This window comes from Alternaria rosae, assembly GCF_020736505.1.
Source record: "Alternaria rosae strain MPI-PUGE-AT-0040 chromosome Unknown BKA58scaffold_10, whole genome shotgun sequence".
In the NCBI taxonomy this organism is placed as follows: domain Eukaryota; kingdom Fungi; phylum Ascomycota; class Dothideomycetes; order Pleosporales; family Pleosporaceae; genus Alternaria; species Alternaria rosae.
The window spans coordinates 675,885-692,005 of record NW_025763579.1 but is presented as its reverse complement, the minus strand read 5'-3'; the positions used below and the strand labels follow the sequence as shown (position 1 = coordinate 692,005).

Genomic DNA, 16,121 nt, shown 5'->3' with positions numbered 1-16,121 from the left:
CGTTTGTGCGAATCGCTCCAACGAACGAATAGCATTGTTCTACTCCGGAGGTAGCACATGCGATCGCTTTCCAGATGACCTTTGCGTCCCAGCAAACATGTCTGCTTCTGGACCTTTCTCCGTCGCGCCGGATCGCGTTCCGTCGCAACTATACGACATCATTCCGCTAGACAGGCAAGCCCATCACATCACCATGGGCGAGCACTTTGCCTGATTATCCCAATCGCGTCAATGCAATGGGTCGCGAAAATGCGAATCCAGGGTGCATGTGCAAGCCTCGCAGAACACCTGATGCCTACACTATCGCTATCGTCAAACTTACCAGCAGTTCATGCAGAAGCGTGACATATACACACACACACACACAGGCCATGCCATCGGCGAGGGACTACGGTGTTTCAAAACACGTGGCCGGTGCCATCGTGCATGAACCGGTCCCCTATTCCAGCGTGCGCGCACCCCAAGCAGCAAGCGAAGCGAGGGAATGTTGGCAAGCCGCGGCATATGACGAACGCCAGACTAAACCCCGCCTAGACCCACCCGTCCAGTTCCTCTCCCCCTCCTGCTATCCACTTTTGTACCCCGCTGCCACTCCGCGTGAACCGCCTTTGCCTATGTCACTTTTTCGCCTACTTCCAAGGTTTTCTTTTCACCTCCCGCGTCACAGAGCCGGAGCGGAATTTTGGAATCATGACGGCGGGGAGATGGACGCGTGGGTCACAAGGTCGTCATGCATCGGTCAGTGCGAGATCATTCATGCTGTGCGAGCATCGAGATCGCGGCTGTTGGCAAGTTCTGGCTACGATTATCGGAGCTGGCCGATGCGTAGCTTGTGTGGTACAGTACGTTCACGGTGAGGGGTGTGGAGGGGTCGAAAAGTTTGAGCCAGAGACATGCCACGTCTATACCGCTCCCCTCTGGCGTTCTGCTCTCGTTACATTGACGAATGAGCGATCTGGCTATATGCATCGTGGGTGTGGTCAGCTGCGCTTTTCGGTTTGCTGGTGGGTGGCTTCGGGCTGCGAAATGGGCGATTAAGCGCTGTATCCTCTGCGTGATTGGGGTTCTTTTGTGAAATGCCGGAGAAATGCGTGCTGGGAGGCAGACTCGGATAGGCGTGTGCATACATGCATTATTTCTTCAGCGGCACTTGCACTGGAGAAAGACTAACCGCTGGTCTAAGGGCAGGTGACAAGCAGGTATGATGTAACCTCAAGTCGCAAACGTGCTTTCCAAGGACGACTCAACCTGGCGGGTACACCACGAACTACCCCTCCACGTCCAACGTAGCAACACCTAAACAATCTCGATCCAAAGCGCGACCTTCCCTCAGACCAGGACAGCCATATCCCTTCCACCTCCCACGTGCCCTCGCCAGCGTCACCAATCCTTCCCTGCGCATAAGCGCCAGTAACACCACCCCTCCATCTACCCACTACCCCTCCAACACTCATTCCATTCCCATCACCCTGCCGCAAGGGGCCGTCAAAATAGCCCTTTGTCCACACTAAACAACCCCTCCATTGTATAGGCTTACTATGCGTCAAAGATCGTCCCTTATCAGGTACTATCTTTGCTATTCCTGGGCCGTGAACTGCAGGCACTGCGCATGCGAACACCCTTCTAGCGCGCCGATTGTTTGTTTCTATTTCAGTCATCACATGCGAGCGGGGTAAGGACGAGGCTGCATTCCGGGCTTATGTGATGGTGTATTGTATTGAACTAACCAGATGGAGATCGACATCGATGCAAGGGGGGAAGTGTGGTTACACGACAGGGTAAGGGATCTGTAGGGTTGATTTTGTGCCTTTCAGAGATGATTTTCGAAGTTTATGAGTACTTGCAATCGTATGGTATGTGTTTGATGGCCAGTGTGGCGAGTAATGCCGATGATTGAGGTGTAGTCATTGCGGTTCTGACACTCATATCCAACTAGATAATGGGCATCAACTCGTGCATACAGAAGAGCTGGTCTCGAATGTGGTCAAAATGCAGTTGCCGTGCGGCGTATGAGGCGTAGTTGAATTCGTTATCAGGTGTCGTGTGCTTGAGGTGAGAATAATTCACCACCATTTCACTGCGATGATACCATGCGTGTAATACAAAACTTCGACTTTGATTGCTCCAATTATTAGCATTGAGTGCTTCTACGTATCTCTCCCTGTCTCGTATTCGTTACCCCACCTTCGTCTGGAACCGATATGTCGAAGGCCGTAAATTCGATTGCAACGCAAAGAGACGACGGTGGTTATAGTAAGGGCGACTTTCCTATCGACGAGGCTGTACTTCAGAATAGATACATAAGCACGCACTACTTAGTCTTTACTGATATCTTCGATAGCTCTACCTGAAGGTAGCAAAGTCCTCTCAGCCAACCGCCATGGCTTCTCTGACTGGACCGTCACTACCTGCTTAGTCGTAGTCCTCCCCGATGGTGCCGAGAAGAATTACTTCCTCAAAATCGCCACCGATGAAGCCGGCCGGGTAATCATGGAAGGCGAGTACAACCCCATGACCTCACTCTACGAGATATCGCCATACTTCGTCCCCAAGCCCCATACCTGGGGCAAATCCAAGCTGGAAGCGCCGGAGACGTACTTCTTCTTATGCGACTTCATTGATATGACGAATCCTCTGCCAGAGCCTACCCTCTTCTGTGCCAAACTCGCGCAGTTGCATAAATCCAGTCAATCGCCAAAGGGAATGTTCGGTTTCCCCATCCCAACCTGAACTCAAAATAAAATGTATATCAAGTCAACGTACAGTTCCTCGAAACCGTATGTTGTTATGAAGAGAGTCGACAGTGATGCTTGAACACAGCAGTAGGTCATATAGAACAAGCCATTGATGAGCATGATCAGTGTGTTCTCTTTCTGCCACAGTGCTTTGAAACAGGGCTTCAGACTGGGAATCTGTATAGGCTGTACATCGATCTTATTCTCAGAGCCCGTTGTTGCCGACGTGTTCAATTTGAACTTCACCTGTGTCAGGCAAGATCTGTTCATGAGGCGTGTAGGCATGACAGATCCGCTTCCGACGATCTTGCGAGCGGTTTCAGGTAGTGTGATAGCGAGTACACAGAAGTTGATGCTGGATAGTGTTGCAAGGGTCCAGAAGATCCAGGGTCATCCGGCGTATTGGACGAGTATGCCCCCTAGAACAGGACCAAGACCGGGCGCTACATTCGGGCTAGAACATGTCCAAAACGTGATTATAAAATACCCCAACAGAACTGCTCCAATGTATCCACCTCGCTCAGCAGGCGTAGCAATATCACTGACAACAGCGTAGCCAAACGAAATCGTACCTGAGCGATGCACCCGTCAGCCATACTCTAACATCAACACACTCCCATAAACCCACCGCCCGAACCCGCACTCTGCACCGTCCTCAACACTAGCAACGCCGGACAACTCCTCTGAACCGCCAACGCCACATTAGCAACAGTATACGTAAATATCGCAAACAGAAACAGCAGCCGACGACCCATGGTATCAGCCATATCACGCAGTAGGGAAGGCGCTATCCCAGATACAAGCATGTAGGTCGTGATCGACAGATTGGCCATCGTGAGGGTGACGTTTAGGTCCTGGGCGAGATTGAACAGTGCGGGATAGTAGATGAAGCTGCTGAGAGGGGAGAAGAGGCCTGCGTATGCGACGAGGAAGACGATCCAACGTTTTTCGCTGCGGGTGAAGATGGAGTTTGGCGGTGTGTTGAGTGGTTGGTCTGTCTCTGGAATGGGAGCGACGGCTGTAACTTTTTCGCTCATACTGGGCGGTCTCGGTACAGCAGTCTTAGCGATTGCGTTGGTAGATGGCCAGAACTGCAGTCAAAGAGGGTCGAGTGCTGGCCCTGGCAGAAAGGATGTACCGATTGGTGGCTATGCGCCGCAGTTGGTCCGTTGCCATCCTTCTGAATGACAAGCGAGTGAGTCATGTGACGGGATATACCTAGGTATACTGGCTATATCCGGGACTGTTCCTACGCAACCGAGATGCCAGGTGTTTGTGGCCGCACTGCCCTTATGAGACATCTTGACTGCACCGGCCTCACCAAGTAGTCTCTACAGACGACCTCGAATTGCCGTCCAAGGAACTTCGTTGCTGAAATGTATACTTCATGGAATTTGCTATACTCACGTATAGCCAGTCGCTGCTAAGCGTGACTTTTCATACTATCATCTATGGATCGTGATTCTCATTCAACCTTCCTAGCTATTAACTCCGACAGTGTGGTATCTCATGTCAAATACGCACAGCAACGAGAAGATGATGCCTCCGAGTAGTACTGCACACCCTCACAGTCCACAGACATTCCTGATCCATCCCACGGATAACTCCCACTTGAATCCACCAACTACGCAGCACTATCTCTCAACCTCTGCTGTTCCTCCTCAGTAAGCTGTCCAAATTCCTCCGCGAACCCCTGCGTAGTAGCTGCGCGCTTGAAGAAATCCACAAGGAAACCCTGAGTCTCGTCGTCGCGCTGACGGCCACCGCCCGGCTCTTCCGCTGCAAAAGCCATGAGTTGTTCTTTGCTGAAGCCACTGCCGAGGTCCATGAAAGGGTTTGCTTCGTCTTCCCATTCGCCATCGTCGGAGTCTTCTTCGGCAAGCTCAGCAGCTGCTTGTGCATCCAGGGGTGCGCCAGAGGCGGATTGGAGTTCGACGACGAGGACTTTGAGGATCTTGAGGGGTGCAGGTACTATGGTATACTTGTCAGGATCTGAATTCGTGTGTCAGTTTGTGGATGGGCGTAAGAGGAATTTGTCGCACTTAACGCGATAACGACACTACGGCCTACAAATTTGCTCCACAACATGACAATCACTGTTTCAGTGGCGAAGATAGGGATGTAGACGAGAAGGAAGAAGACTCACTAGCTTTCGCGCGACTCCTGGTCATGATGCGGCCATCGGTATTCGGTATCAAGTCACCCTGCACTTGCACCTGTGCAAGACGAGGGTCCTTCAAATCGTACAGTTTCGAAAGAGCGATGACACTGCGAAACAAAGTCAGCAATTATGCACAGTCAACGAATAAACGAAAGAAGACGAAGGGGGAGTTCAACTTGTTGCGAACGATCTCAAGCCTTCCAACAGGCTTTCTCCGTTCGTAAGAGAACTGCTCGATTTCCGGAGAGGTTCGTACGTACTTTTGTCGGATCTCGTCGTAGCCGGCGAAGTTGATCGAGTTTTCGAGCCACTTGGCTAGCACAACCTGGAGGCCGTTTTGACCCTCGATGTCCTGGCCAGCCAGGAAGTCTACCACCTCTGAGGCATGGTTCAAGCTTAGACGCGCGAATACGAGCGTCAGACTTTGGATGAACTGTGCTTGTGTTGCTTGGCCTAGACGGACAGCGACGCTTCGTAGGAGTTGCTCTAGGTAAGGTCCAAGTCGTTCGTGGCCGGCCTTCTCTACTACCTCTGCGGCAAGCGCACCGACTTCGCCAGCAGCATGGTCGCTGCATGAAGACAACAGACGTGAGACGATGATGAGAGTTACCTCAAGACCTGCTTTTCCGGTGTCATCCCGCCATTCGAAGAGCTGTTGGTGGTCGTGCGAGATGATGTTCTTTACGGCAGTCGTGGCAGACTTCAGCAGCTCCTCATCGGCAGAGCCTAGCAGGACTCTTGTGAGCTTTGGCATAGTTGTAGCGACAAAGCCAGCAGGGAGCGGCTCTGGTCCATGCTCAGCCATGACAGCCAGAAGGTCAGCCGCAAAGTTGCATAAAGCATTCTCCTCCGTCAAGCTTCCGACATCAAAGGCACCCATAAGTGATGGAAGCACCCTTGCGCACAGTTGAACGTATGCATCCCCGCCCATTTGTGCAATAGTCTCCGTCACCTCTTCGAAGGCCTCGGTGACTAGCATTGTGAGTTGGAAGTTGTTAGCTTGATGACTAGCGATCCGGAAAAGTGTGTCAAGACCGTTGTCCGTGATGCATATGCGCGTATCGATAAGTATGGCGTCTCGCAGTGTTTCGACTAGAGTGACCATGAGATCCTCACTGTCGGCGAGCTCTGACATGTCCTGTGCGGCAAGATAATTGCTGATGGCCATGATGATAGTGTTTTGAATGGGCTGTGTAACCGCGGGTGGGAGCGCCTGAAGATAGTATTGCAGAGCGCGGATACATGACACTTGGACAACGTCGGACTCGTCAGATGGAATAGCCTGTAGCGATGCCTCGAGGAAGGATGTGCCGAGCTGTTGTAGAGCGTTTCCGGATGTCCTTGTCAAACTTCCAGCGACAAGGTAACCGCGTGCTCTTAGGAAAGCGTCGGGCTGCTGCATGGCATATCGGATGAAGTCCACATAGCCGCTTGCAGCATCTGGACTGATCTGCTTCTCCACGTCCTGGAAATCGCTCAACAGTTGGTTCAGCACGAAAAGCGCAGCTTCTTTAGCTTTCCAGCTTTCTGACTCCGAGTAGAGCGCTCTCGTGTAGGTCAACAAGCCATTGACAGTGGGCTCTGTCAGCCACTCGCCAAGCTTGATGACGAGGTCACCACAGGCTGTGCGGGGCGTGTAGTTCGCGGTTACGCTTGTCTCCTCGCTCAGGAAAATGTTTACATCCACATCCCAGAGGCCCTCTTCTTCTGTAGTGATTTGCGCATACGCCACGGCCAGCTTCATAACCTGGGTGACCCATGAGTTGTCGGGTGTCTGATTCCGGAGTTCCTGTTCGAGTTGTGCGCGGACTGGGGGTGCGCGAAGACACGCCTGCATAAAGTCCAGCTCCTCGAGGATAAGGAAATCCAATGTGTACGGCAGACCGTCGGCATCCTCTAGCCTGCTTTGACGATCCTCTTTTATGTACATGAGAGAGTACGCGGGTTCTAGCAGGGATAGCTCCTGCCAGGTTGCCTGGAACAGGACGATGCTTTGCGGCGAGAGAATAGCGGGGAAGACGGACCGTATGCGCATGAGGACCTGCGAACTAGTTAGTATCGGAAACACCTCAAACGGGAAAAGCTGAACAGGCCTAGAGGCTACATCAAGATGAAAACATGCAAAGTGGGTAGCCTAACGTCGATGTAGCGTAGCCTCCAGGGTATTCAGTTTTTGACACAACCTACCTTGACTGACTGTAGCTTGAGCGCAATCTGGCCCTTGTAAAGCAGGGCATTGGGCGCATCCGAGTCCTCCTCTGCGATTGACGGCGGATCGGGTAGTCTAGTGTTGAGGACATTGACGAAGAAGGGAATCCACTCCTTGAGTATTTCATCGGCAAAGCCCTTGACCATAGTCTTGTGATCCTCCAATACCATCTCGAGGATATCGAAGCAGCCATGGAAGACTTTCACAGCCAAGGCCCTCAACGTAGGTTTTGTTTGATCGCTGGTGGCCACATTGAACAGAACCTTGATCATCTGAGGCGCTACCTGGAAGAAGGTCGTCTCGTTGAAGCAGTCCTCCACCAGCTCACCGAGGACCCTCAGCGCACCGTGTAGCTGGCCTTCGGTCGCATTCGGTATCAAGGCGAGAAGGTTATCGAGGAGGTCTGGCCATTCGATGGGGTAATCGGCGCTTGCGATCTTGCTCACGACGAGGCCCGCGGCGGCCTTGAGCTTGCGGTCGAGTCCGTCCTGGGTGGCGAGGGTGAGCAGCTGCTGCCGTAATATTGCCTTGTTCTCTTCCGAAACGAGCGCCTGTCCCTTCCACTCGTCGAGGCTGGAACTCCATCCCGCCAGCACAATGTTCTTCAGGTACAGGACGGCGGCCTGGCGGATGTTGAGCGGCACGCTGTCATGGCAGGCGATGCCAATGAGGCCGAGGGGGAGCTCCTGGTGGCCGTAGAGGGAGAGGAGCTGCTGCTCAGCGTGTTTGCGCGTGTCCTCCTGGGCGGTTTGGGTTGCTGATAGCAGCTGGACTAGTTGGTCCTCCATGGTCAACGTGGGGCATGCGCGTATAGAGCTAGTCGGCACGTCTAGCGCTCCCCAAAACGGCTGGCGAGGTAGAAGGATCGGTTGTTGACGCGTTTGTTGATGGGTGCTGCTGGGTGATTGAGCGCGAGGAAAAAGAACGCGCTCGGAGATGCGGGGCAACTCCGTGAATCTCTGGGTGGTGGGGTGGCTAAGCGGATGCTACAACTGAAGCAATAAGCCGCGACGACTAGCAGATGGGTATAGAGGTCAGAGACTGATACAGAAGTAAGGTGGAGTATAGCAGCTGGGCTATAACGAAGGGGGAGGTGGCCAATTGCCCGACAGGCGGTGACGACGATGCCTCTTCCCAGTTCCCGGTCGGTGGGAAACGCGACTACCCACTACATCGTCCCTCCTCCACGACTCTCCTGGCTGCCACGTTGTTATTCTCAACAATGCCAGGGGCACTCGATACAACATACGCACGACGTCTGCCCTCCGATCAGCAACCCTACCAGAGCCTTGACCGTTATCCATCGACACGCTAGCGGCTTTCACGCGACGAGACGCGACGGAGTATTTCGTCATGACCACCACCACATACTACTAGTACAGCGACCGAGAACACTACTTCGGAGACTTCATACGCGACATAGTACACACCCGAGAGCGAGATCGCGCTCCTACTACCATACGTAATACACCTACCGCGACGATGCCGACAACCTACCTCGAAACCCTCAACCACTTCACCACCTTCCTAATCGCCTACACTCACACGCTCCTCTACCACCGTGACATCTACCCCTCCACCTCTTTCGTCCGCTCCCGCTTCCACAACACACTCGTCTACCAATCGCGCCACCCCATGGTCTGCGAATGGATCACCGACGCCATAACCGCCGTGCGCGAAGAGCTCCTCAAAGGCGTCGTCTCCAAGATCGGCATTGTCATATTCACCTACAATGAGTATGATGAAGGCTCAGGTAGCGCCAAGATAATGGAACGCTACATGTTCGACGTGAGCGAGTTCCCTGTTGTGGAACGGCGAGATCGCATGTTGGATATTGAGTTTGAGGGTGGCACACCGGAGATGAAGGGAAAGGGAAAGGAGAAGGAAAAGGAAAAGGACAAGGAAGAGGAATACAACGATGATGGGACTATAAAGAAGAGAAAGACGAAGCCGGTGGATACAGGCGTCGATGTTAATCTCAGTGAGCAGTTTCGCGCGGCGTTGCTGCAGCTGGAGATGCGGACGTCCAGGCTGGAGCCTCTGCCGGAGAATTGCTCGTTCAATGTTAGTATGGAACTCAAGGATGAAGGCGATATCGATCCGCCAATCGGTCATCCGCAGGTCTGGCAACCGGTCCAGCCTAGTCTGCAAAAGACGGGGAGGAATGCGCTGTTTAGAGATAGGGATGTGTTTGATGAGGAGGCGTTTGAGTTGGGCATACGGAGGGAGAAGGAAGGAAGAGACCTGGGCGGGGCTAAGATCACGCCGATACGCAGTGTGCAAGCGGGTGTTTTCAGGTTTGAGAATTGGATAGAAGAAGGCAAGGCTAAGTTTGAGAGCCCGGAAGACAGTATACAATCGAGCTTCTCGAGTTTTTGACCCTAGATGGTTGCACAAATCAAATTTGTAACTACAAAGCTCTGTGGAGTATGAAGATTCTTTGTCTCTGACCCAGGCTCCTGTAGTCTTGCGACAGCCAGATGCGCTGCAAATACGGATTTCAATAGATTCTCTGTATTAAAGATAAGTCTGCCTACTAAATAGACCTTCTTCAGAACTTCTATCGCAGGTAAGTTGTGTTATATGCTCCAGCCCCAGCCGCGCCAGCAGAGGCAGACCTAGAGTCCCAGTGCCACCATCATGCTATGCTATAGTATGAACCCCATCAAACGAAAACACACTATCTGCCATGGGCCTGGGGCGCCATACCACGACGCCGTCGCCTGTCAGCTACCATCGCAGCAGCCGCTACCCGCCGAGCCTCAAGCAGAGCATCAAGATTTTGTTGCCCTACACCCAACCGCGCGCGCTCTGCTGCAAGCTCCTGCTGTCTAGTTGCCAAATTCTGACGCACGGTTATCTGCTGCTGATCCTGGCCAAGTCGAACGTTTTCCAGGAAGCGGAAAGCCTCGCGAGCATCGCGCTCCGCCTGTTCGCCGTTGGCAATTTGATGAGGGCCGCCCAGTTCCGGTCGGGCATTGCGGCGACGAACAGGAGGATCGCCAATTACTCCACCAGCAGGAGGATGGTGGGCTGGCCGGCCTGGTCCGTTGGCTTGCCCCCTCAGATTGACGAGTGGCGGGATGGGGTTGGGTGGAAGCATGGCCCAGAGGGCATTGAACAGCCGAGGTCTAGCAATATTGGTTAGGCGGATGATACAAGTGACACCGTGGACATGGCGCGATCATTGGAATGGGACGTTGAATGTATGGCCGATATGGCTGTTGTGGAATGGCTCCGTAGAAACCCATAGGCTGAATGGGCTGAGCAGGATAGAGATGTTGATAGAATGGGAACGGTTGGACGGGATACCCATACGCAGGCACGGCTGGGATGGCTGGGTGAAGGTGGACATACCGATCTGCTGGGGCGACATTTGCTGCTGCTGCAACGAGGTGAGCCGGCGGCGCAGGTACTGGGGGCACCATGGGGGCTCGCCTGAGCTGCTCTCCAACCATGTGGTAAGGGAAGGCTTGCGCTTCTACGCCTGCTCGACCTTTCCGTGCATCTTCTGCTTGCTTGACACGGTCTGAGACCTTGACCATCAGATCTGCATCTGATAGGCCCGGATTATCGAGTCGGACTTTGGCCATGGCCTCATCAGCTGCTCTCTTGACCTCCTGTTCGTGGCGGTCTTCGACGTTCTCGTGCAGAGGGCATTTGCCTGCATTAGACTCGCCAAAGTGGTTATAGTCGGTCACGTTCTTGGAGCAGACGTAGCTAGGCTTTGGTTAGCTAATGTCGGAATTTATTAGGTCAACGACATACCATTGCACATTCCTACAGTGCGTGCATGTCATCTTGTTGCAGCCAAGTTCCTTGACGAAAGGATGCTTGCATTTGTTGCAGTGTCGTATCAAGGCTGCCGACATCGCTTCTTCGACAATGTGTCGTAGGGTGATCTGGCCATCCTTCTTGAATTCCTCGCAGCTGAGCGGAATGTGGGACTCCTTTTCACAAAGGCGACAACTTGTCTTGCTGCATTTGGGGTTTTGACAGCGGAACTCCTTATCGACCTCAACCGGTAGACATTCCATCTTGAAGTCGCAGAACGGGCATTCCGAGAGGAAGTCCAAACCTGCCGCTTCCAGGTCTTCTCTTTGCTGCATGTGCTCGAGTCGCTCGAATGTCGTGTCGCTCAAGACCTGTTGCAATTGTCGCCGGGTGAACGTTCCGTTGCAGTCGTCGACTCCGAAACACTTGGGTCTGCAGCGAGATTGACCCATCTGCGTCTCAATCTGTTGACGAGGACAATCTACACAGTAAAAGTGGGCAGTTTCCCCGTTACAGCTGATCATGCGGTTGAGAGGAATGTCGTTGAAGCAGCATGCGCATTCGCCCATTTCATTGTTCATCTGCGCTCGTTGTAAGTTGGCTTCTTCAGCCTCTTCCTCGTTTTTGACCTTTTGGCGCTTAGCTGTGAATCGTTAGTAGTGAGTAAATGAACGAGATTGCACGAGCTTCGCTGTTCCAAGATACAGGGCTCGTGGACCCTTTATTGATCTTCGGGAAGGTTATGATTGCAACATCGCACTTACTAGCTTCAGCCTCGCTTTTCTTCTTCGCTGCATGCAACTCCTTGGGTATCTGACTGCCTTGCTCGATCAACTGGACTTCAATACCGCGCTTGATGCGTGACTTGTTTATCTTTGAATATGTCCTGGCAATCTGTCCGTAGTTGCGCACTTGTTGTTCGATGACACCGTAGGCCTTGTAAAGAGTCTTCTGCTGTTTGAGAACGTTCGTGATATGCCGTACTGGTACGGTGAGGAATTCGTCTTTAAGCAGCTCTGTTCTGTGGAAAGTAATGTTAGAACCACGAACGAAAGAGGTAGGGAAATTTAAAGACGGCGCGAAGACGCTGGAGGTGAGTACAAAAAGTAGCAGAGGACTATAGAGTTGTTGTTGAGGTTGCTGTTACTGCGCTGGCCCATAGCCGAATTGCAATGGCCACGACAGTCGTTCCATGGTTCCAGATGTAGCAAAAAGCTCGCTTCACGATGCACCTGGAATGGTGGCTACCAATCAACCCCGATTATTATCGCTACAGGACATCACTGAACCACAACGCTTGTACTGAAGTATCTGTGAAGGAGTTGTACTTACGCGTCATGTTCATAACCGCCGATTTCTTGATCACGCTCACCCTTCTCATAGGTGCTCAACTCATCCTCGGCTTCGTCGTCCCTTTTTCGCTTTTTGTTCTTCGCGTCATCTGCTTCTTTGGGATAAGGTTCGCCTTCCAATAATTCGGTCAGGAAATGCTCGCATTGTGCAGTTGTTCGTGTGGCGTCTGTCATCTTTTCTTGAATCAATTTGAAAACGTAATCGACCGAAATATCCGGCAGTACACTCAGAACCATCTGCAAACAGGCAGCTTCGGTGACCAATGCGACGTCCTCACCCCAATCAGGAGCTCGTCCCTCTGGCTGTGGTGCATCGTCTTCTATCACAATAGCGTCAGACGGCGGAACGTCAATGTCTGGGATGCCGGACAAATCGATCAATTCGCGGTCGTTTGCCTGGAATTCTGCGCGGAACTCTGCGATAGGGTCATCCAGGTCCGGGAAGTCGAGAGCGAATTCTGCTGCAGATCGTGCGTCAAAGGCCTCCAATTCGTGCCTTGCGAGGCCTTCGTCCTCCGTCTCACTATCGGAGAGCAAGTCAACGACTTCATGATCGCGATGAATGCCAGTTGGAGGCATAGTGAATCTATTTTTATAATAGTCGTAAGGCTGGTTGACAGGTAAATCTCCACCTCGAATGGTTGCTATCGGGTGTGCGTCTAGACCGAGCGATTTAGAGGTTCTTGTGGACCTTGGATGGAGGGAACCAAATAATAAACATTAATTTGTACTTAGTGGGGAAACCTGGGGAAGGAGTGAGGGGCGATGGAACTGCAAACGCGTGTGGTGTTTACGTGATTCAGACCAGCTCAATTCACACGCACGTAGCCTTGTCGCTCACCCCACCAGTTGTCGGAGGCCTCCAGCTCTCACCGACTGATAGGCACTAGTTGAAGGAGAGAAAAAGAAACAAGCGAAAGTATGAGAGGGCAGGTTTCACACTGCAGCTCGCAGCGACGTGAGTGTTCCAGGTGCAGGCTGCTGGGAGATCGAGGAGCTATCGCGGACAGCCAGCGGAACGGGCAAGGGCGCCAGTCAGGTAAGAGAGCGGAGGCAATAGCTATGTGCTACAACAGCGCACGTCAATAAAAAGCCATGACAGTGCCGCCAGCGCTCAGCGAAACAGAGATGACATGTCGTCGTGAAAGGATGCTGCGCCGCTCTCAGGGCTCCGGGCGGGAGATGGGCGTCTCGCCCAGATGATCGTGCAGTTCGCTCCAGGCCCGCTAGCCCAGCTGCCGCTAACCGCATCATCACGAGCCTGCGCGCGCGTCGCACAGGGCTGAGAAGAAGCAATGTCTGTAATCGGTCTTGGTGATGCTGCCAATGATGTGCGAAGCTTTTGAGGCCATGACACGCAAACTGCTGGCTTATTCCCTGGCTACATGCAAGGCCCAAGCTACTCGCGAATCGGACTGGCGCACATGACCCGTGGGAAGCTGTGACATCCAACCTTCGCTTTGCTACGGCACACCTCGGGCCGCGAGCAACATGATGTAGGCTCGGAATGCCTGGAGGACATACGGGGTCAGCTATAAGATCACACGGAGCTCAAGGCAGGATGGGGCCACCAAAACGCGGGGCGCCCTTGACTAGACAAAGAACTACATGTACCAACTTCCTCTTCTTCCTTAGCTATCCGCATCCTACAGCGAAATCGACGTAACTTGGACCCGCTATTTACTCTTTCCTGAGTCGTTACTGCCACTTGATCTGGAAGACTGCAGCTGAGCAGGACCGAATCCGCACCTGTCACGCCCTACGACAAGTGTAGTCAATAGCTAGATATAAGACCCTAGCTATCTTCGCCAAAGGTCAACCTATTAGATTAAGACTCGACATACATCTGCCCTACATAAATTACTACAACATGGCCATTGCATCCATTCTCGAGAACCTCAAGGACGGTGGCTCGCCTGACCTAGAACTCGTTCACCCTACCGAAGCCGAAAAGCAGATACAGTTCAACGCCAACGCAAACGAATGGCGCGGTGCTCTATCTAAACCTGCTTACTTTCGTCGCGAGGCCACACTTTCGCAAACAACCCTCACACGTGATGGCGGCATTTCATACTGGATCCTAGCCGACCCTGACAAAACTGTGTCAGAAGACCCTTGGAACCCAGATTCAGGCACCCAACTACCAAAAGGCACTCGACTACCACTAGCGAGCTGCGAAACAATCCGGAAGAAGGCGCTCGTGTGGCAGAACAGAGAGCTCAAGGAAGTCATCTGCCATGGGGTCGGCAGTGTATTCTGCGCAAAATCTCTCCGCGGGAAGAAGAAGACCGATGGCCCCTCGTATGCGAGTAGGATGCTGACAGACCTTGGGGAGAGGCTGAAGACCTACCAAACAGAACATGGCCAAGAGTGCTTGTTCTCGATCCTGTACTCTGATATCGGACCAGTAAGTAGCTCTGACATTCAAGAAACGTATATTGCTAACAAAGACAGGACTACTACGCCAAGTTCGGCTGGGAAAAATTTACGTCGTCACATGTCTCTATCCCCGCGAGCACATCTCAAGACACGAGCAGCTTACCTACCGCTCAGCCATTGTACGCGCAGGATCTGGAGGAATTATGCAAGATCGACGAAGCCCTTCTCCGCCGGAGCCTAGAGTCGCGACCCAAGGATAGCAACACCGCAGTCGCAATACTCCCCAACATCGAGACGATTCAATGGCACCACGCGCGTGAAGAATTCGTAGGCAACGAGCTACATGGCAAGAAGCCGGAGATCAAAGGTGCGGTCGTTGGAACGGAGAAGGGCAAGCGCGTCTGGTGTTACTGGACAAGGATGTGGTACAACGAGAACCCAGCTGAGGCCAAGGGCAACACACTGCACATCCTACGGCTGGTCATCGAGGACGATAGCGGGGAGGGCTCTTCGGGTAGCATGAACGGAGGATCGGAGAGCCACAGTCACGAAGCTGCTATCGCGGCGCTCATGGCGATGGCTCAGCAGGAAGCGCAGAAATGGAAGATGGAGAACGTAGAGATGTGGGCGCCTTCGCCGGCGGCGCTGGCAGCTGCAAAGAAGCTGGACCCGACTGCGAAGCTCATCGTCAGGGAACAAGAGAGCATCGCGGCCTTGCAGTGGTTTCCAGAACACGACGGACCGGTTGCTAACAAGATTGACTGGGTCGCGAATGAGAAGTACGGGTGGTGTTGAGTGCGGAAGGCGCGATCCGGATTTGGTAGACTGATAGATTTCCATGCATTGCTGCTATCATCGAGTAGCTTCCAAGGTCGTCGAAGTGATGGTGAGGCTGCAATTCGATCCCAATATTGCAAGCTGAAGCGGGAGGTTGTGAGATATCTTCCTCGACCTACTGGGCAAGCCAGAAAGGATCAATGAAAATAGATAAAGCCTGTCAGATTGCCATCAACGTCCTGCTTTCCAGTGTGGCCGAAGCACACGACCGGTCAGCTGAGATCATCGCCACGACCGCCGAAGCAGTTGTAAAGCCTCACTCTTGGACATCGAGGCTGAAAGTCATCAACCAGGTTGGAGATTCTGTGGCTACTAAGAGTAACTCAGAAGAGGATGCATACTATTAGAAATGATTCTATGAAGTACTGCGCTGCTGTTAGTGGTGGTCTCAAAACGTAGGGGGAGTTGGGATGACTGACTGATCGACATGATTAGGAAAGGAAGCAAGTTCGAGGCAGCTTTAAACACACGATGGCTTGGCACGCGCTAGCACGGCACAGACCGAAAGCGACATTTTCGCAGTTTTGTGGGGCGACAGCCGAGAATTTGCCGCCGACGTTCTGCCGGCCCCGCCAGCTGGGTTGCCGGAGTGCTGCCGACTGGCCGAGCGCAACCAAAGGACAACGACGCTTGCGGTTTCCTGAGCACAACATGAATATACATACCTCACTTTG

At 52.9% G+C, this 16,121-nt stretch overlaps 7 protein-coding genes across 7 annotated transcripts; 4 read left to right on the top strand and 3 right to left on the bottom strand.

Annotated features, from left to right (window-relative positions):
* The first annotated feature begins 50 nt into the window (after window positions 1-50).
* On the top strand, window positions 51-1,018 carry BKA58DRAFT_41044 (uncharacterized protein). The gene has a single exon (XM_046172219.1). It carries the CDS (start codon window positions 237-239, stop codon window positions 855-857), a length of 621 nt encoding a protein of 206 aa, XP_046021294.1. The 5' UTR covers window positions 51-236; the 3' UTR covers window positions 858-1,018.
* Window positions 1,019-2,201: 1,183 nt separating this feature from the next.
* On the top strand, window positions 2,202-2,730 carry BKA58DRAFT_443645 (uncharacterized protein; the record flags this gene model as incomplete). The annotated part of the gene is made up of 2 exons (XM_046173997.1): window positions 2,202-2,253; window positions 2,342-2,730. 2 exons carry the CDS (start codon window positions 2,202-2,204, stop codon window positions 2,728-2,730), a joined length of 441 nt encoding a protein of 146 aa, XP_046021293.1.
* Window positions 2,731-3,001: 271 nt separating this feature from the next.
* On the bottom strand, window positions 3,002-4,036 carry BKA58DRAFT_405319 (major facilitator superfamily domain-containing protein; the record flags this gene model as incomplete). Its single annotated transcript, XM_046171897.1, has 3 exons — window positions 3,002-3,154; window positions 3,350-3,826; window positions 3,989-4,036. 3 exons carry the CDS (start codon window positions 4,034-4,036, stop codon window positions 3,002-3,004), a joined length of 678 nt encoding a protein of 225 aa, XP_046021292.1.
* A 267-nt stretch (window positions 4,037-4,303) lies between these two features.
* BKA58DRAFT_40997 (armadillo-type protein) lies at window positions 4,304-8,240 on the bottom strand. Its single transcript, XM_046172184.1, has 4 exons — window positions 7,084-8,240; window positions 5,157-6,937; window positions 4,882-5,003; window positions 4,304-4,727 (listed from the first exon to the last, which is right to left on the bottom strand). The coding sequence occupies exons 1-4, from the start codon at window positions 7,891-7,893 to the stop codon at window positions 4,360-4,362; spliced, it is 3,081 nt and encodes a 1,026-aa protein (XP_046021291.1). The 5' UTR covers window positions 7,894-8,240; the 3' UTR covers window positions 4,304-4,359.
* BKA58DRAFT_41003 (DNA-binding protein) lies at window positions 8,241-9,860 on the top strand. The gene has a single exon (XM_046172189.1). It carries the CDS (start codon window positions 8,588-8,590, stop codon window positions 9,482-9,484), a length of 897 nt encoding a protein of 298 aa, XP_046021290.1. The 5' UTR covers window positions 8,241-8,587; the 3' UTR covers window positions 9,485-9,860.
* Window positions 9,861-12,981, bottom strand: BKA58DRAFT_41002 (uncharacterized protein). Its single transcript, XM_046172188.1, has 4 exons — window positions 12,212-12,981; window positions 11,644-11,900; window positions 10,874-11,522; window positions 9,861-10,825 (listed from the first exon to the last, which is right to left on the bottom strand). Exons 1-4 carry the CDS (start codon window positions 12,808-12,810, stop codon window positions 10,237-10,239), a joined length of 2,094 nt encoding a protein of 697 aa, XP_046021289.1. The 5' UTR covers window positions 12,811-12,981; the 3' UTR covers window positions 9,861-10,236.
* Window positions 12,982-13,729: 748 nt separating this feature from the next.
* On the top strand, window positions 13,730-15,814 carry BKA58DRAFT_345971 (uncharacterized protein). The gene is made up of 2 exons (XM_046168422.1): window positions 13,730-14,638; window positions 14,686-15,814. The coding sequence occupies exons 1-2, from the start codon at window positions 14,102-14,104 to the stop codon at window positions 15,403-15,405; spliced, it is 1,257 nt and encodes a 418-aa protein (XP_046021288.1). The 5' UTR covers window positions 13,730-14,101; the 3' UTR covers window positions 15,406-15,814.
* Window positions 15,815-16,121: the final 307 nt, after the last annotated feature.